Source organism: Trichoderma ghanense, assembly GCF_004382785.1.
Source record: "Trichoderma ghanense strain CCMA-1212 chromosome Unknown scaffold_10, whole genome shotgun sequence".
Taxonomy (NCBI): domain Eukaryota; kingdom Fungi; phylum Ascomycota; class Sordariomycetes; order Hypocreales; family Hypocreaceae; genus Trichoderma; species Trichoderma ghanense.
The window spans coordinates 1,116,854-1,138,341 of NW_027395673.1; the positions used below are offsets into that span (position 1 = coordinate 1,116,854).

At 55.9% G+C, this 21,488-nt stretch overlaps 6 protein-coding genes across 6 annotated transcripts; 3 read left to right on the top strand and 3 right to left on the bottom strand.

The window, feature by feature from the left end:
• Positions 1-732: 732 nt before the first annotated feature.
• Positions 733-2,765, top strand: CCMA1212_007969 (Prolyl 3,4-dihydroxylase ofd1; the record flags this gene model as incomplete). The annotated part of the gene is made up of 2 exons (XM_073705125.1): positions 733-790; positions 865-2,765. The coding sequence occupies 2 exons, from the start codon at positions 733-735 to the stop codon at positions 2,763-2,765; spliced, it is 1,959 nt and encodes a 652-aa protein (XP_073556504.1).
• A 215-nt stretch (positions 2,766-2,980) lies between these two features.
• Positions 2,981-4,207, bottom strand: CCMA1212_007970 (uncharacterized protein; the record flags this gene model as incomplete). The annotated part of the gene is made up of 1 exon (XM_073705126.1): positions 2,981-4,207. The coding sequence occupies one exon, from the start codon at positions 4,205-4,207 to the stop codon at positions 2,981-2,983; it is 1,227 nt and encodes a 408-aa protein (XP_073556714.1).
• Positions 4,208-5,994: 1,787 nt separating this feature from the next.
• On the top strand, positions 5,995-9,005 carry CCMA1212_007971 (uncharacterized protein; the record flags this gene model as incomplete). The annotated part of the gene is made up of 3 exons (XM_073705127.1): positions 5,995-6,298; positions 6,505-7,592; positions 7,761-9,005. The coding sequence occupies 3 exons, from the start codon at positions 5,995-5,997 to the stop codon at positions 9,003-9,005; spliced, it is 2,637 nt and encodes an 878-aa protein (XP_073556713.1).
• Positions 9,006-11,001: 1,996 nt separating this feature from the next.
• Positions 11,002-13,172, top strand: CCMA1212_007972 (Drug resistance protein; the record flags this gene model as incomplete). The annotated part of the gene is made up of 4 exons (XM_073705128.1): positions 11,002-11,374; positions 11,411-11,694; positions 11,772-11,862; positions 11,926-13,172. The coding sequence occupies 4 exons, from the start codon at positions 11,002-11,004 to the stop codon at positions 13,170-13,172; spliced, it is 1,995 nt and encodes a 664-aa protein (XP_073556375.1).
• A 453-nt stretch (positions 13,173-13,625) lies between these two features.
• CCMA1212_007973 (putative phospholipid-transporting ATPase DNF3) lies at positions 13,626-18,033 on the bottom strand (the record flags this gene model as incomplete). The annotated part of the gene is made up of 3 exons (XM_073705129.1): positions 13,626-14,106; positions 14,174-17,577; positions 17,635-18,033. 3 exons carry the CDS (start codon positions 18,031-18,033, stop codon positions 13,626-13,628), a joined length of 4,284 nt encoding a protein of 1,427 aa, XP_073556715.1.
• Positions 18,034-20,042: 2,009 nt separating this feature from the next.
• CCMA1212_007974 (Transcription initiation factor IIB) lies at positions 20,043-21,134 on the bottom strand (the record flags this gene model as incomplete). The annotated part of the gene is made up of 1 exon (XM_073705130.1): positions 20,043-21,134. The coding sequence occupies one exon, from the start codon at positions 21,132-21,134 to the stop codon at positions 20,043-20,045; it is 1,092 nt and encodes a 363-aa protein (XP_073556710.1).
• Positions 21,135-21,488: the final 354 nt, after the last annotated feature.

Below are 21,488 nucleotides of genomic sequence, written 5' to 3' on the forward strand. Positions count from 1 at the left end.
TGAATTAATATTTCACAGTCGATTCTTAAGAGCAGTAAGGGCTATTTTGCACGAGGTGGAGGTTCCTCTTGGGTTGCAGGGTATGCCAGCCAGACAAGTACGGGATACAGGCAATTTGCCCAGTGACGTCGCATAGGATTCGAACTCCGGTATTAGGATGTTGATGCATTCTTGTTGCCGTCAGGGGGTAGGGACCTCATCTCTCCTCTACAAAGCACGATTACACTTGTGATTGTTATGTGTTCGAGAAGAAAATGTGAGAGAGCAGGCAACTGATACAGGAAGCTACCTTACCTTACGTCAAGGAGCTGACCTTGGTCTACAAGGGGGCTGGTAGTACTCCATAAGGTATACGTTGTGACTATTACCACGACACCAAAAGCACTCAAAGTAATAGAGTCTTATGGAGGGAATGGAAAGGCTTAATAGCTCGTCATTCACCAATGATCGAGAACATGAATGGAAAAAGAAACATGATGTGGGTAAATCTTGAACATGCTTGGCTTTCCCCATTAGGAAATGCATAGCATATGGTGGGGAAGCGAGTCCAGGTGGTGCCAAACCATTTGTTGGAGCGGCAGAAAAAAAAGTTGGAGATTTGAAGCGCCAGCAATCGGCTGATCTCGCAACTCGCCTCATACCATTTCCCACCTCTCTACAAAAAACTTCTTTTCCTACCTCTCCTCGCCAATTGACACGGCCGTACTCGATTGCACAGACTCAGCCGTCAAGATGAAGAGAAAGGCGGAGAGCTCCAGTAAAAAAGCTGGCAGCAAGAAGCCCAAGACCTGTACGTCCCTCTACGGCAGCTCCAGCCTCTCTCGTCGTCTATGGCCCTTTGGGTGCTAACCATCAGGAACGCAGCTATCAGCCCAGAAGACGCAAAGAAGCGCTTCCGCAAGGGCCTCTTTGACGACTCCGTCCTCAACTCATACACAAAGGAATACGCAGAGTCCTCGCCGTACAAACATGCCGTCATCCACGAGCTGGTCGACGACAAGCTCCTCCGGTCCGTTCGAGACGAGATCCGCGAAAACGTCCAGTTCACGCCCAAGGAGACGGACATTTACAAGATCCACCAGTCCGGCGACCTGGCCAACCTCGACGGCCTCGACGACGAGTCCCTCGCCAAGCTGCCCTCTGTGCTTGCCCTCCGCGATGCCATCTACTCCGAGACGTTCCGCAACTACGTCTCCGGCATCACGGGCTGCGGCCCGCTGAGCGGCAGGAAGACGGACATGGCCATCAACATTTACACTCCCGGCTGCTACCTGCTCTGCCACGACGACGTCATTGGCAGCAGGCGGGTCAGCTACATCCTCTACCTGACCGATCCCGACACGCCCTGGAAGCCCGAATGGGGCGGCGCGTTGCGCCTGTTTCCGACCAAGGAGATCAAGAACAAGGACGGCGAGGTCGCCAAGACGCCGCTCCCGGACCCCGTCAAGGTCATACCGCCCGCGTGGAACCAGCTGAGCTTCTTCGCCGTCCAGCCCGGCGAGAGCTTCCACGACGTCGAAGAGGTGTACCACGCCGAGACCAAGGCGCAGCTGGAAAAGGACGGCGGCCGCGTGCGCATGGCCATCAGCGGCTGGTTCCACATCCCGCAGCTGGGCGAGGACGGATACGTCGAGGGCGAGGAGGAGAGGAATGCGAAGAACAGCGGCCTCATGCAGCTGCAGGGCAATCCCGCCCAGTACGATGCGCCGCAGGCAAACCCCGTCAAAGTCGACACCGCAAATGGCAGCGAGCCCGAGTTTGAAGAAGCGGACCTTGAGTTCCTGCTGCAGTACATTGCGCCGACATATCTCACACCGGATACGCTGGAGCAGGTCTCGGAGCACTTTGAGGAGACTTCGAGCATCACGCTTGCGGACGTCTTGTCCAAAAAGTTCTCAGGCAGACTACGAGAGTACATCGAAGCCCAGGAAAAGGCCACCCTCCCCGAGAAGAGCTCAGACATTGAGAAATCCACCCCCTGGAAAGTTTCCAAGCCACCCCACAAGCACAGGTTTCTCTACCAGCAGCCTTCTGCGTCAGGAGGTTCTTTGCCAGACGACTCCCCCATCTCAGAGCTGCTCAACAAGCTCTTCCCTAGCCGCCAGTTCCGCCACTGGCTGCAGGTCGCGACAGGGTGCACCATCGAGAGCCACGACGTCCTGGCCCGGCGATTCCGTCGCGGAATGGACTACACGCTCGCCACCGGCCACGAGGGCAAGCCTCGTCTAGAGCTCAACCTGGGCCTCACTCCCACGCCCGGCTGGGGAGACTCCAACGACGACGACGAAGGGGAGGAAGAGGAAGAAGCCCAGACGAAGCCCAACGGCAAGAACCAGAAGAGCAGAGACAAGGGCAAGGGCAAAGCCAAAGCCGAAGAACCAGAGGATGAGCTCGTAGAGGTCGGCGGGCACGAGGTCTACATGGCTGGCGACGACGACACGAATGAAGATGCCGCGGTGTACAAGTCCAGCGGGGATGACGACAACATCTTGTTCTTCCAGGCGGCGGCGTGGAACAAGATGACGCTTGTTCTGCGGGACAGCGGCGCGCTCAAGTTTGTCAAGTATGTTAGCAGGAGGGCGAATGGAGATCGGTGGGATATCTCTGGCGTTTTTGAGGTGGAAGAGCAAGATGATGATGAAGATGAAGATGACGAGGAGGAGGATGGAGAAGAGGAAGGAGAAGATGAAGACGGAGAAGACGAAGAAGAGGAAGAAGAGGATGGAGATGACGATGAAGAGTCCTTTCAGGGTTTCTCGGATTAGACAAAAGCATGGGTAAACCAAATGCTGTAGAGGTTGTATTTTTACATTTCATCTAATTTAGCCTCCTAAAGAGGCAGGGGTATCCAAAGAAATATCGTCCCAAATATGCTCCTATGCGCCTTATCCATGACCCTTGACCCATCATGACCCCCATAATCGTGAGATAATACATACTGTACAAGGAAATGCGTTGCTAAGCCGTCCCTGCGTCGATATCATGCCGGGGTCAGCGTCTCGGCAAAGATGTCTGACAGTTCCGACCGCAAAATGTTGGTAATGCCCCGTGCCTCCTCGCTCCTCCCAGACTGCTGCAAGTGATTCACCGTGTCGTGACCCAGGAAAGCGATCCACGGTATCGTGCCCATGCCCGTGAACTTGGCGAGGTTGACCTTCTCGGGGCCCAGCGCCTGCACCAGCTTACGCAACTTCTTCTTGTCGTTGAAAAACCGCATAGCGGGAGCGTGGTCGGGGTGCGTTGGGTGGTGCAAGTGCAGATGCGCGGTTTCTACCGGAAACGGTCGTGGGAGCCGTTGGGCCGTGGCCATGTGGGCTTCAAACAGCTTTTCCGTCGGCATCGCTCTGCTGTATGCCTCGACGGTAGAGAGCCAGGATACGGACCTCCATGGCTGGACCAGCAGTTTCGGGAGCAGAGGGCTGTGCTGAAAGAGTTGCTCCGCTTCGAGGATTGCCTGGATGGCTGCGTCGAGATTCCCGTAGTGAGACTGGCTCTTGATGCGGACGATTTGCGACAGCAAAGACGACGCACGGGCGATGCGCTGCTCTTCGCTGATGTCGTTTGCGGGCTCGTTCATTGTCCGTGTGATCCATTCCCATGCGATGCCCTCCATCTTCTCAGCCACTAGGAACGGCGCCAGCGCTTGAACAAAGGCCGGTCTGTCCAGAAACTGAAGATTGCTCTCCGCGCCAGACGACCGAAGCCACCGGACGACCCGCAGAGCCGTATCCGAGGCTGCTGCGACAGGCGAACTTCCCTCCCCCATCTGTTGCCCCTTGGCCACCAAGCAGCCCGTGGCCGCCTTGAGCGTCATCATGCCCCGCGAAACCGCATGGTCAAAGACGTCCATGGGATCGCGATCCGGCACCCACAGCGCCTTGGGCAAGTGGGAAGCAGCAGCAGCAGCAGCAGCATTTTGTTTGGTGGTGTCGTAGCTGAACAAGGGGTTCGCCAGGATGGATTTTAGATGCAGAGTCGCGGCGGAGCGGCGGCGCGTGGTGCTGCTCTGGGGGTCGGCGGCGGCGGCATCTCCGGGTTTGGCGGCGCTGTCGGAGGACGAGCGGCCGTATTCGCGGTCGAGCTGGCTTCGGAAGGAGGCCTTGAGGCCGTCGAGCAGTTTTTGCGATTGCTGCTTGGATATGGATGGGGGTTCGTGGTAGCTGGCGAAGAGGTTCCGGAGGGACTGGGCTGATTTGGTGGAGAACATGGTGACGCTTGAGGGTCGGAGGAGCTGCAGAAAGGAAGTTGATTACTGATGGAGGACCGTTTGTGTAGTTGCCCAGGACGGAGGCTGGGCAATTCGGCAGTTTCAAGCCGTCGTGGGACGCTGTTGGCTGGACGTTTGTGTCTGCTTCGAGGCTGTTTAGGTATGAAATCACCATCATGAGTTGACTGGCCGTGTCATGTGATGGGTGGTGGGGGCTTCAGAGCCTTACCCAGGAAGTGCCGGTACCTGCTGCTGCCCTACAAACGGAGACGCTGGCGAGTAACTGTACAAGTTCAAAACAAGGTATGCTCAATCTTTGGCCGATGCTACCTAGGCTTCGCTTTATTTGCGTGTTCGGTATCTCCATTTCACAGCCACAATTCGTAGGATCACTAGGTGATAAAGAGTGCAGCTTCATGCCATGCAGGTACATGCTCGGAGCACATCGTCCTCAAGACATTTGGAGGGGCATCCAGTAACGGTTAGACACAGTGATTGTCCAAACTGCTAATGCAGCCACTCGCACTGGGGTGCTGCGAGGCTGGATCAAAAGGGAAAGACAAAGGCGTGCAAAGCATCTGAATGTCTCTTCCAGCTCGAACCAATTGCAAGGCCTCACAATCATAGCCATCAGCGCATGCCGACATTGTCTAGGTCTCACTTGTTATCCTGCCTCGCGGCTCCAAGACACAATGGACGCCGCTCCTTTGCCGAGTACAGTGTTGGCTGCACGGACTGACAGGCCTAGCTCAAAGTCTAAGTGCGCAAGCGTCAGCTGCATCTTACAATTCCGCGCCTGACCTGACGTGCTGGCACTGTGCTAAGCGTCCATCATCAGGGTCTCTGGGTGAGTGAAAGAACCTCGAACCAAAGCGGCACTGTGCAGAGATGCTCGTTGGCGGTACTTGGTGCGAGGCGTCACGTCTAATCCCCAGTCGGGAGCCCTGCGCGCACGATCTGCGATGTGCAGCTCCCAATATACAGTGCCGGAGTACAGTGTGCGGGAAGCAGCAGCCACGGCAAGGCCATGCCCGCTTGAGGGTCCCAATTCCCCGTTTGTGTCTAAATTCCAATAACTGCTGCGGCCAAGAGCATCCAGAGCCAATGGGCAGCATCTGCCTGTCTCTACAATAGCTAGAAATCCAGTACTCGCAATCCACCATACCGTCCGCCTGTGCGCCGTTTGCTTGCAGCCTCGCTGCTTGGCCCCCCAGCTTTGAAACCTGGTGGGCAGCGACGGATCAGGCAGCGGCCACAGGAGAGCCTGCAGCTCCAGCTGCTTCTAGCCCTATCCGAGCGCTGGCCGGCTCGCCTACCGCCCCAAGCCGCGCCGCCTTAGTAGGTAGCCGCAGAGCGCTGGAGGCCCTTGGGCGCTGGATCTGGCACTGTGTTACAGCGGAGCAAGTGCCTGGGGCCTGCTGGAGCGCCAGTGCCTTTAACGCGGTCAAGGCCAAGGGGGGGCGTCACCAGGCGCTCAAGCCAAAAAATCGTGACCAGCGTTTGGTCCAAAACCTCGTGCCCTCCACCTTCGCCTTTCAACCTCCCTTTGCCACAAGCAACACGCAACCTCAACCCACGGCTCTCTCGCTCGAGTTGACGCTCGGCTCTGTTCTCTTCGTCGTTGTTTCTCTCTCTACTATTTCTCTCTTCTCTCTTCGTCTTTTTTCCCCAACCTCTCCACCCCTCTTGCTCGCCACACAGCGCCCGCTGCAGAGGCCATCTGACGGGCCACTGCACAGTTCCCAACTCCCTCCCAATCTCACATCCCTAATCAGCTATTCCCATCCATGTCTGAGGTCATCTCACGGCCCTCTGCCTCCCGCGGCAGGGGCTCTGGCCGAGGCGGCAGAGGAGGTTTCGCCGGTCGAGGCGGCCGTAGAGCCAACGGCGACAAGACGGATCACAAGACCGCCGACGACAACCTGGGCACCTTCGAGGACGAGGGCGAGTTTGCCGAGCTTCGAAAGCAGTATGGCGACAAGACGGGCGTCATCCGCGAGATGTTCCCCGACTGGTCGGAGGCCGATGTTCTCTACGCTCTCAAGGAGACGAACGGTGATGAGACGGAGGCCGTGACACGAATCGCCGATGGTACGTTGGGAGACAAATTCTGCCGCTTTGCATTCGTGACCTTTTACCCTTCCTTTGAGCTTTCCCGTGCCATTTCCTGTCTGAAAACAAAGACGGGCCGTGCGTGCGGTAGTTCAATGGCAATGCAGCAGCCACTACACCATCCTCGCAGCCGCCGAATCCAATGTTCAATTGCTGATGCCGATTTTTTCCTTTCGTCGTCATAGGTACAATCTCGCAGTGGGGCGAAGTCTCCAAGACGAAGAAGACCTCTCGCACCAAGGCCAAGGACGCATCCTCCGCACCCGTCGTCACGGACTCGTCAGCCGCCGCTCGAACTGCTCGTGGAGGCCGCAATGCTGCCGAGGGAACTCGTGGTCGCGGCAGAGCCACGGAGAGGGGGGGCCGCGGCGGACGTGCTAGGGCAGCCCATCCCACCAACGGAGCTCGAACCAAGGAAAACCAGCAGCTGTCTGTGCCTACCGAAGAATCCCCCGCCTACAAAGACGACAAGGCCAACGGTGCCGAAGAGAAGCCTGTACTCTCTGAGAAGCCCGTCGCTGCCGAGTCCCTCAACAAGCCCGCCGCTCCTCAAGTCAAGACCTGGGCCAGCATGCTCCGACAGTCCACGGCTCCCAAGGTTGTGCCCGCCGTTCCGAAGGAAGCTCCTGCTCCCAAGCCCGCCGAACCCGTCGAACCCGTCGAACCCGAACCCGTCCCTGAGTCCGCCGCTCCTGTTGAACCTGAACCTGCCCAACCCGAACCCGAGGCCGAAGCAGAGTCCACTCCCGTTGCTGATCAGGCCACTCCTGTCGCTCCCCCCGTCGTCACCGAACCACCTGCCGAGATCAAGCCCTCCCAAGACGAGCTCACCGAAACCAATCTGGAGCAAGTTGTTGACGTCTCTGCGCCACCCACGACCGACACCGCCGCGAGCACTGCTGCTGGCTCTTGGGACCCCCACCAGAGCCCTCCCAGCACCAATGCCACTCCTCTTACCGCCGCTCAGCAGCAGCAGCAGCAAGCCCAGAGAGCCGCCACTAGCGGCTATGCTGCTACCGCTTTGAAGGCCACCACGGAGAGAGCTGCACCTCGCACTCCTAGCTTCCAGCGACGAGTCCTCGACCAGGAAGAGGCTGTGCGCATGCCCGGTAACCGGGAGGTGGACCGCGCTGCTGTGCAGTTTGGCGCCTTCAACCTCGATGACGAGGAAGACATCGATGGCGAGCGCGAGGAGCCAGAGACCCGAGCTCAGCCCCCCGCCGACTCTCCTGTTGCCGTTCCCCGCACCTCTCTCCCTCCGGCTACCCAGCCTGTTGCTATGCCGGAGACCTTTGCTCCTAAACCCACGACTAACCCTCCTCCTGGAATGACACCTATTGGTATGCTTTTGACCCCTTTGCCCTGAATAAATCTGCGAGTCGTTGCCTAACACATTTTTTTTTTTTTTTTTGCCCAACAGCCTACTCCCAACTCTCAGCAGTTTGGACGATTCGGTCAGACCGGCCCCCATGAGCTCTCTGCTGCTCAGCAGAAACCTCTGGATCCCTTCAACCAGGGAGCCACTCCCGCATCTCAGCCGCCGTTTGATAACTTTGCGGCTCAGACTTCCCAGCCCCCCGCACAGCAGCCCGGTGCCGCTTTCAGCTCCGCGCCCAGCGACTACTCAGCCTATTACACCGCAAACCAGCAGGACCGAAACCCATACGCTTTCTACGGCCAGCACTTTGGTCAGCAGGGAGCGCACGCCCAGCCGGAGGGCGTCCCCTCGCAACAGAGGGGCTTTGGAGGCTACAACGCCTCTCAGAGCGACAACCTCAGCCAGTATCCCCAGAGCGGCACTGGCCACAACCAGCCCCGGTTCGGCGGCAGCAATGACAACCAGAACAGCGGCCACTCCACGCCCAACCCCGTCACTCAGGCCCAGCAGCAACAGCCTCAGCAGCAGGGCGGCCCTGGCTCGCAGCCTCAGGCCCACGGGCAATACCCCGGATACAACCACCCCTACTACAGCAACCCCTACTACCATCAGTACTACTCGGGCTATGGCCAGGGAGGCTTCGGCCCATACGGCAAGGGTGCCATCTACGGGCAGCCTTATGGCGTCTCTCCCAATGCCCCGTATGACCACACGTCGTCCCCTGGAACCTTTGGCCCGTCGTCCCTCCACCGAGAGAGCCCTCTTGGCTCCGGTCTTGGCGACTACGGCCGCGCCGGCTCTGGCCAGGCTGCCAGCCAGCCAGGCCTGGGAGGAAGCAGCTTTGGCAGCATGAACGACGGCTTCTCTCGCGGCGCCTCTTCGTTCCAGTCTCAGGGACAGTCCTTTAGCAGCCAAACGCAGCCCAGCGCTGGATCTTCGGGTGACGACCTGAAGCCGTTTGGCGAGACCAAGACGTCTTCCGGCCCCTCGCCCTCTCTCGGCGCGCCCCGTCCCGGCTCCGCCACGAACACGGCTCCCGGCGGACAGAGCGGCAGCCTGCCACCTCCCCAAACGTCCCAGATGGGCGGCGGCTATGGTGGCTACCCGAGCCACCTGCAGGGCCACGGCCTCCACGGAAGCGGCGGCTACGGCATGGGCGCCGGTGCCGGCGGCAACCAGCACAGCACCCCCTATGGCTCGTACGGCCAGGGCGGTTTCGGCAGCGGAGGCTACTACAGCACCGGACAGCAGCAGCAGCAAGGCCAACAGCAGCAGCAACGCGGCGGCTGGGGCGGAAACTACCATTAGTGGGGTAGAAACCGTGAAGGAAAACGACGAGGGCGATATCGCCGCGAGCGGGACGGGATGGCGCTCGTCATGAATTCCAGGTTTACGAAGGGGATCTAACAAACACACAACACCCCCCCCCTTGTTCTCATTTTTTTTTATCATTATTTCACTCTTACGTTTGTTCTCTATCACAAATGGACTTGTGTGTGCGCGTGTCACTACACTAAAACGCCTCTTGAGAGGTTGAATTCGAGGTACGGGAGAGGGAACGCTGGGCAGCGCCGTGATGTGCTGCCCCCTCATGCACCAAAGGGCTCGGGCATCGAGGCGGAGAGGAAGAAAGTCTTGCTCAAGTCTTCTACTCGTCGATGCAAACGTGTACGATTGTTTCTTTAGTTTCATTTTTTTCGAGAATCACCTAGAAGAAAGCAGGGTGGGCGGCTTGGGCAAAATGGAAAGAAAGGTCTACGAGGACGGACGGGGAGCACGGGTTTTGTTTGATCGTCGTTCTCGCTCATTAGTTTACCCCCCCTCTTTGGGGGGCTCTCGAGGGCAACCGCAAAAAAAACTGACTGGTTTTGTTGTGATTTGACGCATGGGGTCTCATTCACTTTTTGGGAGGGCCTTTTTTTTCTTTTCCCGCCTGGTATATTGAGTTGGGCGGTGGTTTTACGGATAGGGCAGGTCATTGAACAAGCAAATCACCACGAGGGATTGAGATGCTTTAGTGGACACGGCGAATAGGCAGTCAACAAAAAAAATGCAGACGTTTGATGAGTGCACGAGAAACAAGTTTGTTGTTCTTTATTCCCCGTGATGAGCATGTGAAGTGACAAGAGGTAAGATGTGCTGTCTCTGGTAGCTCTGCTCGGAGCGGACGGGTCGATGGTGGTAATGGATGAGTACCTGAATTCTGTGGAATCTCCAGGTGGAATTGATATCTACATGATGGATGGAAATATAGAGGACGGGACGTCTACAAGGTCAATGAGATCCCAAGGATAAGATGTTGAGCTCGGAATAAGGTGTCGGAAGGCGATGGATAGGGTGAGACGGCTATCTGCCGAGTCTTTAAGATATGGATGCCGTTTGTAAATCCCGGCAGATGGGCGTTATTTAGCGTGGGGCAAATAACTCTATACTATAACGTGTAATACATGACCTTGTTCTTTTGCACGGCGACTGGAAAACGTTTTGAAGCAGGCTGGATGATTGATTACGCAGAAGTAGGAATCGATGACTTGTTGTCTTACGGTCCAATTCCTCCGAGTAGCCGGAGCCGGGGGTAGTAATGAGGGTGGTTCATGTAATAGTTGTGGAGAGGATTCGATGAATGGTTGCAGCGAGGACGGAGGCGGGATGGCTTTGACAAGGTTTCTAGAGAGGTTCACCTCTTTTTCTATTTTTTTTTTTAATTTTTTTTTTTTTTAAATTCTAGGTTTCCGTTGTTTTGTTTCCCTAGGATTGATGTCATATGATGCATGCATGATACATGACACGCTGTGTTTACAATCATTCTCTTTCCGCTCTTCTTTCTCTCCATTTCCCCTTCATGCTTGGCAATCTGTCGTCTGGCTTTGGGAGAAGACTGGCGTCCTTTTTTGCTCGAATGTGAAGATCATCCTGAAGCACGCAATATCCCGGAAAGAGTTCGTACTTTGCACAAGTATATTACTCCTTATTACTGGTGGGCTGTCAGGACTTGGAGGAGCCCGATATTGATTGCAATTCTTTTCTTGCGTTATCGGCGCCTTGTCCTATCTGCTTGCTGACGAGCCTTATCACGAAGGCGGCAATTCATATAAAAAGCTGCATTGCACCTCGACTCAACTGAGAAAGACTGAGAACTGCATCTCTTTTTTTCTGGGGGGTTATTGTCCTTGAATTCGAACTTGCTCGGTTGCCTCGCTTCGGTCGCCTTTAGAGCGGAACCGATCATTTTCCTAAAGCGGCGTGTGTATATAAAACTCCGGTTCCGGTCCCGGCAGGAGCGACTCGGTGACGGTGGAAGCAGATGTCGTCTCTTGCCAAAGAATTGGATATGGAGAAGGGGATGGAAAGTAGACGGGAGGGAGATGCGAAGAGTTCTTCTTCGCTGACGATTCGGTCGGGGAGTGGCGATGGTGATGGGGATGGTGTTGGAGAGGGGATGAGGGCGGACAAGCAGGCGGCGGTTGCGAGGAGTCGGCCGGTGTCGTCGAACGAGACGGAAGATGGACGCGATGGTGATGGTGATGGTGATGGTGATGGTGATGGTGGTGATGGTGGAAACGAGAGCGGTGGGAGCGAGCTCAAGGATGACGGCGATGAGCACGGCCTGACGCTCTCGCGGGGGAGATGCATCGCCCTCGTGGCCACCGTCACCGGCGCCGCCTTTCTCAACGCAAGTTCAAGCATCTCGACTCTCATGACATGATGCCCAGCTAACCATATGTGCGCGCAGACCCTCTCCCTTCAGAGCGTCGTCATCATCCTGCCCACCATCGGCCACCACCTCTCCGTCCCCGACAGCCGACAGCAGTGGATCGTCTCGTCGTACTCGCTGACCTTTGGCTGCTTCCTGCTGTTCTGGGGCCGCATCGCGGACTTGTACGGCAAGCGGCTCATCTTCATCCTGGGATCCATCTGGGTGACGGCGGTGACGGCGGCGAATCCGTTTGTGCCGAATGAGATTGGGTTCAACGTCTTTCGGGCGCTTCACGGCTTGGTATGTCCTTTCTTACTTGCACGGAGCTCGGCTGCGCCTGGAGCAAGTTGCTGACGATGTGTGGATGTGTGAACTAGGGAGCTGCTGCGAATGTGCCTACGGCGATTGGCATCTTGGGCGTCACGTTTCCTCCGGGCAAGGCAAAGAACTATGCCTTTAGCACATACGGTATGTTGCCCCTTGTCCATCCATCACGCACAAGAAGGAGTTTCTCTAATCTTCGTCTCCCAGGCGCCGGTGCCCCTCTTGGAAGCGTGTTTGGAAACATGCTTGCTGGCTTGATGGCCCAATACACCGACTGGAAATGGATCTTTGGCGTCCTCGCCATCATGGGCGGCGTCATTTCCGTCTGCGGCATCCTCTTCATCCCCCCTCCTCCTCCTCCTCCGTCGTCGTCCGGCACGAACAAAAAGGGTCCGCCAAAGATTGACTGGATCGGGGCCACCCTCATTACCGTTGGCCTTCTTGCTCTCATGTTTGCTCTTACAGAGGGCAACGTCGTGGGATGGGACACTCCTTGGATTCCCGTCCTCATTGTCGTTTCCATCCTCATCATTGCTGCTTTTGCGGTCTGGCAATGGCATCTGGAACGAAGATTGACGGCTGCTTCGCAAATGACTACAGATGCCGGGGTTTTAGAATCAGGGGATGCCGCATCATCATCGATCGCCCCCGGCACTCTGCAGCCAACTCCATCCCCGACGCCGCCGCTCATCAAAGTCTCCATCTTCCGCAACCTCCAGTTCAGCGCCGTCATGGTCATCATGCTCCTCTTCTTCGCCGCCTTCAACAACTACCTCATCTTCACCACCTACTTCTTCCAGGAATTCCAGGGCCTGTCCCCCCTGCAGACGATGCTGCGCTTCATCCCCACCGGCGTGGGCGGCGCCACCGTCGCCATCATCGTCTCCCAGCTGCTCGACCGCGTGCCCACGCTCTTCATCCTCGTCACCGGCCACGTCGCCCTCTGCGTCGCCTGTCTCTTGTATGCCGTGCCTATTTCGCCGTCGACGTCCTACTTCGCCTATGGCCTTCCCGCCATGATTCTCGCCGTCATCGGCTCGGACACCACGTGGCCCTGTCTTACCCTCTTTACGTCCCGCGCTCTTCCCAGGGAGGACCAGGCCGTTGGCGGCGCGCTCATCAACTCGGTCGGACAGTTTGGCCGGTCCATCGGCCTCGCCATCAGCACGGCCGTGCAAACCGCCGTCATGGCCAATGCTCGGGGGTTACCCGTCAAGAACGCGGGAAGCATAGTGGCGTGGGAGCCGGAGTCTCTGAGGGGTCTGCGAGCGGCTTCGTGGATGAACTTTGCTTTTGCGATTGTGTCCATGGGGATTGTCCTCGTGGCGTTTAGGACGTTGGATATTGTGGGCAAGGTGGAGCCTGCGTCGAAGAAGAAGGCGAGGGAGGGAGTTGTGCGTGATGTTGGGGAGAAGAGGGAAGAAGCTGGCTCTACTGAGCCAAGGAGAGCTTGATGCCTGCCTTTTTTTTTCCCTTTGTTGATGATTTGGTTTTTACGCGATTGGATGCTTTGTTTAAAAATGATGGTTTCATTTGGGATATTAGCTGGATAAGACATCTAGAGTATCTAGAGTGTAATGAGAAATGACCTATTGTTGCGCTACATATAGAACGTCAAAGCGGTTATAGAATAAAACAATTCAAACGTCGTATAGTGTCCATGTACTCATATCTAATATGATGCCTACGTCGCTGTGTTCTTGCCCTTCTTCCTATCCATCTCTACTCTGGGTATCAAGTCTCACATCAAAAGGAGTGTAAAAAAAGCCAACCACTCATCAACAAAACCAAGGCAACCAAAACCAAGGCAACCAGAACCAAGTAGAGGGCCCCCCGACATGCAATACCAAGACCCCCAAGTCAAAAACGCCCCCAAAAAACGTGCAATACAAATTCCCACGCCTTCCTCACGACCTCCTCGAAATATCAACCTCAATCTGTTCCAAGACATCCTCCTCCCCTTGCCCAACAACATCATCCAGCGTCAAATCATCGGCATCATCCCTCGCCATCCTCTCAAGCTTCCTCCGCACAGCCTCATCCTGCTCCATCTCCTGCCACAGCTCCAAGTCCCACTCCTCCGCGTTCTCACCAAGCCTCTTCCGCTGCCACGGCGGCCAGTGCCACAGGCCCGCGACCAGCATCGCCCTCTTGGCCGCCTTGAACAGCAGCTCCAGCATGCCCATGAAGGACAGCACGATGAACACCGTCGACCACCACACCGCGTCCGCGCCCCAGAGCCGCGTGAAGGTGTGCCGGATGTCGTAGTCGCCTGACGGGGTGGCCGCGTAGACGCCGTCGAGGAAGGCCAGCCAGGCGAACCAGCCTGCTGTTGTGATGAAGAAGCAGGCCATTACGACGGCGGACTTGTAGTGCGTTTCAAAGATGCTGTTATCAACGGTTTTAGCCTTGGTTCTTGTTTCCTTTTCACGATGGGGAGAGAAGGACAACTTACAACAACTTCCAGTTGATCCACAAGACGCCAACCGTAAACACCAAGGATCCGAGGGCATACAGATTCTCGTCCTTGGCCGCCGGCGAAACCCATCCGTAGCCGGCCCAGATGCCGTTCCAGGTAATCACGCCCTCAATGGCAGCGAGCAGCATCCAGCGCATGTACTTCCAAAAGTTCAGGCCCATGTTGCGCTGGCCGTAGATGTACAGCTCGGGGACCGCCAGCAGGGTTTCGGCCCGGAGGTCCTGCTCCCAGATGCCCATGCAGATCGTGCAGAGACTGGTAAACAGCGTGTTAAAGACGGTCAAACTTGCCGACTGGTAGAGCGAGGTTCCGGTGTAGCCGTTGAAGCGTTGATACTGTGCCGCAGGGAGATAGAAGAACATTTCTTTCCAGAAAGTGCACACGATGAACTTGGCGGTACGGACGTAGTTCCATCTTCCGTGGACGAGGAGCAGCCGCTGCAGGAACCGGAACTGCGCAATGGCGTAGTCTGCCACGCGCGCGGCCTGGAGCCCCTCCTTGCCCGAGATGCCAATGCCGACGTGACTCGCCTGGATCATGGCAAGGTCGTTTGCGCCGTCGCCGATTGCCAGCGTCAGCCCGCGCCGGTTCTTGCCCCTGTACGCCTTGAGTTTGCCGCGAACGGTCCGGACCAAGAGGGCCTTTTGAGCGGGCGATGCGCGGCAGCATATGACGGAATCCACGCGAAGCATAATGGCAAAGAACTGCACCGAAAGGGCCTCTGACTTTTCCACAGCGGCCAAGGTCTGCCCGTCTATGACGACAACGCTGTGGATCGAGCCAACGGTCAAGTCTTCAGCCATGGCCGACAGCTGCGTCTCGAGAGAGCCCTTCGTGGCGTCCAGAATGTATACGTCAGAACCAGGACGGCAGATTCGGGCAGAGTGAGCAATGTTAATGGCCGTTTCTCGCTTATCTCCCGTCAACATCCAGATCTTGATGTTGGCTCGTCTTAGCCTGTCGATGGTTTCCGGCACGCCTTTCTGCAGCTTATCTTCAATTGCGCTGCCACCAACGAGCTCGAATGCTTGCTCAATCATCTCTCCAGCTGCCTCAATCTTTTCCTGCCGATTTGTGAGACTGGTGGTAGCGTCGTCGTAAAGCTTCTTCCATGATCTATACTCCTGTTCCGAGACGAACTTTTGGGCAAAGAGGAGCGTCCGGAGACCTTCGGTCGCGAAATCATCCAAGTGCTTGAAACACTTTGTAAACACTTCAGACTCGTCAAAGATGCCGGAATCCTCCAAGAAGCTGAGACGAGGATCCAGCGGCAGCGGCGCATGAGGCGTCATGGGACTCAGGAGATGGCGATTTGAAATGTCAAACGATACTCCCCGTGAAGTCGCGTTAAAAGACGGGCGTGGTCGTTCCTCGGACCGGCGAGTCAGCTTATTGAGCTCAAAGGACTTGCTCCGATTGCCCATCGACGGCCGGTGCACGCTTCGTTCCCGCGTGATGGTGGGATTGCGGCGAACGGTCAGACTGGGCCTTCCACCGAAGCTGTTGCGCGGCTCGAGCTGCTCGCTGCGGCGGAATCGCTCATGCTCCAGGTCGGCGCTCTGCCGGACTTCTGTTGCTTTCTGCATCGCGAGCGAAGACAGCCTCAGGCGAGGCAGGATGGCCGAGTCGGCGCCCTTGCAGATGACCGAGATGCGGCCATCAGGGTAGCGAACGACAATGGACATTCTCTTCCGGGCACTGCTGAACTCGATAATGTCCAAGATGTCGTACTTCAAGCGCTCAACGCTTCCGTCGGCCTGAGTGACCTGGAGCGTGATGTGCTTCGAGTTTCGTTGAACCACTAGATATCCCAGCTCTTGCGCAGCCCTCACAAGAGCGAGTTCATCGGGAGAAGAGGCTTGAAAGTCGATCTGTCCATCTTTCTGCTCCGGCAAACAAGAGTGGCACAGCGCCATGGCAAGCAGATATTCCTTTGTTTTCCTAGTAAACGCTGAATGAGGCCGCAGCTTCATATACTCAAGTAAGTCCGAGGTGGTGACATCAGGCTGCACATGATCCGGCCGGCCCGTTGATCGCCATTGTGATGAAGATCGTCGCCCTGCCATTGACGGTCTTGGAGACATCGGTGTGTCCACGTTGTCGAGGGCCTCCTCGTGAATTACAACAGAGGCACGGTCCCTCCGGTTCACCGAAGGGGCGCGACTGGGTACTTCAATCTTGACAATTGACGAAGAAGAATCCGATCCATCGATCTGTGATGGCTGCGGCTCCAAGTCCATCTCATGTAACCAAACAGTACCGGCAACACTGATCTTGCGAAACTTCATGACGTTGTCCGTGAGCGTGCCTGTCTTGTCCGAAAAGATGTATCCGACCTGACCCAGGTTCTCCAGAATTGTGTTTGTGTTGCATCGCGCCGGCGTATCCGACTCCTCGTCGTACATTTCGACGTCCGAGTTCAAAAGAAGCAGCTGTCCGACCTTGACAATCTCCAAGCTCACGTATAACGATAGGGGAATAACATTGTTGAACATGATGATGAAGGCAATGATAATCTCGTGAAAGGGGACGCTGGCATGGTCCAAGTACCAGGAATGACGCTCAGTGCTTCGCTGCCAGCGGACGTAACCCATCGAGACTCCAACGGACAGGATGACGACATAGAAGGCGAGCGTGATGACGATTCGGTTAACGACTCTCTCCAAAGCAGGCTTCTTTGCCTTGGGATGCCTGTTGGAGTTCATCCGCAGCTTGCACTCCTCTCCCGTGTTGAGCACGATCCCAATGGCGCAGGTTGTGTTGCGAAGCACGCTGCCCCGATATACAATCTCGTTGAGGGTCAAAGGGACCGCTTTCTCCTTGACAGTAACTTTTCCATTGAAGTTGAACAAATCCGGATTGGGATCCTCGGCGACAAACTCGGCACCGCATTTCGCAATGCCTTCGATGGTATCGCATCCTTCAAGAGCATGACACACTTGTTTGCTCTTGAGATTGGTCTCGCCATCGAGCGCCATCGTATCGACATAGGCCAAGTTGTTTTCGCCATCGCTGTAGATGAGCGCAATATCTGCCGGCACGGGTTCGTCGCGCGCAAGTAGTATGACATCTCCCACTTTTATATCGGCCCATCTCGTCGGCACCCATCGAACGCCTTGAAACTCTTCGGCAGGGGCAGGTCGAGGCTCGCTGGTCGTTTTCGTATGGAAGGGATTGTATCGATCCAAAAAGTGCGTTCGCCTTGTCTCGCCAGTGTACTTGTCCTCCTTGCCGAGTATGGTCGCAAAGTATGCATTTTCCACCTTGTCCAGCCGGTGTCGTCGGTAGTCGTCGTAGCCTTCCTTGAACATGGTCAAGCATACAAAGAACAGGAGGGGGAGGATCGTCGTGTAGGAACCCGTCGTCGAAAGGCCAGGAATCTGCATCCAGCGGATTAGACGCGCAAGCAGTTAAGCGGAATTACAGGCAATACGTACCATCTGAGGAATTCCAACGCAGAGAAAGTAAAAGTTGCCGACGCGAGTAAACTGGAAAAAGAGCTGCTTAGGGATGAAATTCCACAGGGTGTACCGCGAAGTGCGAATGCTGTTGGAGATGTACGCCTGGCCGCGCCGGGAATCGATCAAGGCCTCGTCATTGTCGATTCGCAAGGGTATCTTCCGTCCGTCTTTGGAGGCGGCCAGCTGGCCTCGCTGCAGAATCGCCTCGACGACAGCCTTCTGGTAGACCGAATTGGCGACATGGCGAATGCGCTGGACGACGGACGTCTTCGTCTTCGTCTTCGCAGGGGGAACCGCAGCCTCGGCGCAGCTTGGAGGGTAGTCGGCAAGGCTGCTAGCCTGGTCGGACTTGGAGCGGTTCAGACCCTCGGCCATGGCGCGACGAGCATCTGAAGCGATGCTGATCTCCTATCCACAGAATAAACGCCTTGTCTTTCTTTTCTCCAACCCCTAGAAAATAAGAAGACGATAAGCGAGAGGAAGTTTGCGACGCTAGAAAACCGGATTCTGTTCAACCAAGAAAAGCGGCCTGTGTTCTCATGCCGAGAATATGCCCGATATGGGGAGCGATTGGACACGCAGGGACGTTGGTCTGAGAGGATCGGCTAAAAATGAGAGAAAAGCAGTGCTGGGTATTGATGACGATGATGATGACAGGTATGACCCGAACGGATACGATGCTGGTGGTATCTTCAGAACGACTGACAAAAAGCACAAGATGCTCGACAGCAGCCCCCAGTTGGTAGCGATCGAGGGGCTTTGGCGCGGTATAACGAGTGATGTCGATACGGCCAGCGTCGTCGCACAGCTCGCAGCAGAAAGACGAAGAATAAACAAAAAAAAAAAAAAAAACAATTGCACAAGCAGGATTCTGGTGATGGATGGATGGATGGATGGATGGATGTTTAGGTGTGACTGCTGGTGGCAACTGGGCTGCAAAATCGGAGTCCACAGCGGGCCAAGCCCGACGGTTAGCAGGCAGTTACAGGGGCATCAGGGCCGCCATCCCACCATTGACGCAACCAGACGCTTCGGTGGACGGAACATGGAAAGCCTCTAATCATCCGCCACGGGTGGGAAGAAGGGCCTGTTTCTGGCGGGTGCGGCCACCCCTGGCGAGCTTCTAGAGGCGGGTTTGCAACACGTGGGGCGTTTGGGTTGGGACGGCGTCAATGCTGAATCCCGGGGAGGCTGTGCTGGAAATCTCGTATATATAAGACGGGACGGAGTTATATACACGAGGGCGTCGGTATCGACAGGTCACTGTATCTACTGCCTCGTCTCGTATTCCATTTCATTGTACCGAAGAATAGACTTCATGGGATGTGGTAGATCAAGATACTGTGCCGCTAAATGTCCAGGATTTCTCCGTCTCTGCTGACGCGTAACCCTTCACGTTCTCCAGAGTGACAGACAGCCATGACTCCATGTCTCGCCCCCACAAGTCTCATCTCATCCCATCTGTGCATTCGTCAAAAGTACACCGTCCGAAGTCGAGCATCGGCAACGGCTGCCCTGAAAGAGGCCGTGCGGGCGTGTCAACGGGCAATGATTCAAGTCTCCGAAGATGATCTACCGCCTAACGCACTGTGAAGCTGACATTCCGTGCCTATGCCTGTGCCTGACTCGATTTCCTGGTGCAATGACTCTGTATAAGATGCAGTCATCTTCCCACTGAACCGGTCAATTTTATCACTATCTCTGCTCACTCGAGGTGTTTGCGCCACGAAGAGAAATACTGATGCCTTGCGGGCTGCTTGTCGTTGCCGACCACCCGCTTCCATGACGTCATCACTGCATGCAACCACACAGAGCAAACAACACGCTGCTTTCGGCACTTCACGATACCCTCATTGCCTATGGTTACTCTCCCTTCAATGCACGCGAACAGCGCCTGAGACGAATCCTCACATGACATTCGCCATGAATCGATAGCCAATTTGCACACTTCACGATGAAGAGACATATATTGTCCGCAACGCCAAAATTTTACTATTTTGATTCTACAGCGAACAAACTGCCTATTAGTTAGCATACAAATCACCATCACTACCTTGAGATACCCAGCTACTACTAGATACATCAAGGGATAAGGAATCCATTTTCAATTCAACACCCCCATTCCCCGACCTGCTTTCCGTCGGCCAAAAAACCAGAGCCGTCTGCCATTCTCAGGCATCTAAGTGAAATATCAACCAGCAAAAGAAATTAAGCAACTCCCCGTGTTGCTGAGGGACTCGCCGTCGCCTCCCGCCAGATGAAGGGTGAACCGCCTTCCCAAACTGCAACGATGCAAAAGCGACGAAGAACCAAAGAACCAAGATTCGCGGTGTGCACCAAGATCAGCACCTCATCCGCAGGTATTTCCAACCTCTGCAGCGCGCTCAGGCTCCCTGGACTTGTGGGATGTTCTCCATCTTGCCGCCCTCCTCAAGCCATTCTTTCTTGATAAGCTGATCACGAACAGCAAAGAGAAACTTGTAAGCCGTCTTGACCGTTCCATCGCTCACGCCAGTCTGCTTGGCAATCGGCGCCGAGGGGCGCGGCTCGCCCATAAGGTGGCACGCCATGTAAATGCACGCGGCGGCAACCGACAGCGGCGAGCGGCCAGCAAGAGCAGAGATGTCGGTGGCCTGCTCTGCGAGGTCACGGGAGATCTTGGATATCTTTTGCTGGTTCTTGAAGCCGAGCTGGGACACATAACGGCCGCAGAGGTCTTCGGCACCAACAGACGTGTTTTCGTAGTTGGTGACGGTGTTGAGACCGGTAGCACCCTCGCCTTCGGTGTCTTGAATCTTTTGCAGGAAATTCTGCAACTGCTTAAAGACTCTACCGACCTCCTTCTTGCTAACACTAGTGAGGTTGAAGATTTCCCTGAAGGTCCGGGGCACGTTGTTCTGCCGGCACGCGATGAAGATGCAGCCAGCAATGACGGCTTCCTGAGGCTTGCCCTTCATGAACTTGTGCTTGTCGACGAGCTTGAAGATGTGCTTGGCGGCGTTGGAGACGTTGGCTCCCATATGGATCGTCTCGCAAAGAGCGACAATCTCCTTGTACGCCTGCATCAAGCCCTTCTGGGCCTTGTCCTGGTTGGCATTGTTTTGCGTCCTAGACAGAGCCTTGTGGGCTTTGGATTCGGAAAAGGCAACTGTCGTGGCCAGGTGCTGGCCTTCGACGAACTCGTCCTGCGGTCCTCCGACACGGCTAGGGTCATCGCCGCCCTGGTCATCATTGGCAAACGTCCGCCACTCGGAGCGCGTGTCGATGATGCGAGTGCCGACGACAACACCGCAGCTGTTGCAGACCATGTCGCCGCTCGAAAACTCCTCGATCAGGTCCGGGGGGTATTCTTTGCAGTCGGGGCACATGAGCACATTGTTTAGGTCTTCTTGGAAAACCGCCGGCTTTCCATTTGCATTTGCATTTCCGTTCACGTTCCCGTTCACAGTCGGGGTTCCGCTCGGCGGCGGGAACATCTTGGACGCGTAGGGCTTTGGCCGGTAGATGTTGCTGATCTCGTTAAAGGCGACTCGTGCTCGTTTCGCCTCCTTTCTTCGTCGCCGCAGCTGCTGCCTCTTCTTCTCTACTGTCTTTCTTACCGGGGAATCTGTCTTGTAGCAGAGCCCTCTCACCCAAAGTTGATCGTTGATGACTTGAACGAAGAGCGGTGAATGCAGCTTGACGGTCGGCGGTTCTCTTGATTGAGAAGACGGAAGATCGCGATTGAAGCCACCGACGTGACAGTAGGCACTTTAAGATGTCCTGCGAGTAGATGCTATCTCCCTGCTCGGAGCTTGATCTGCTTAGGATTGTTCAACGTTTTCTTTGTT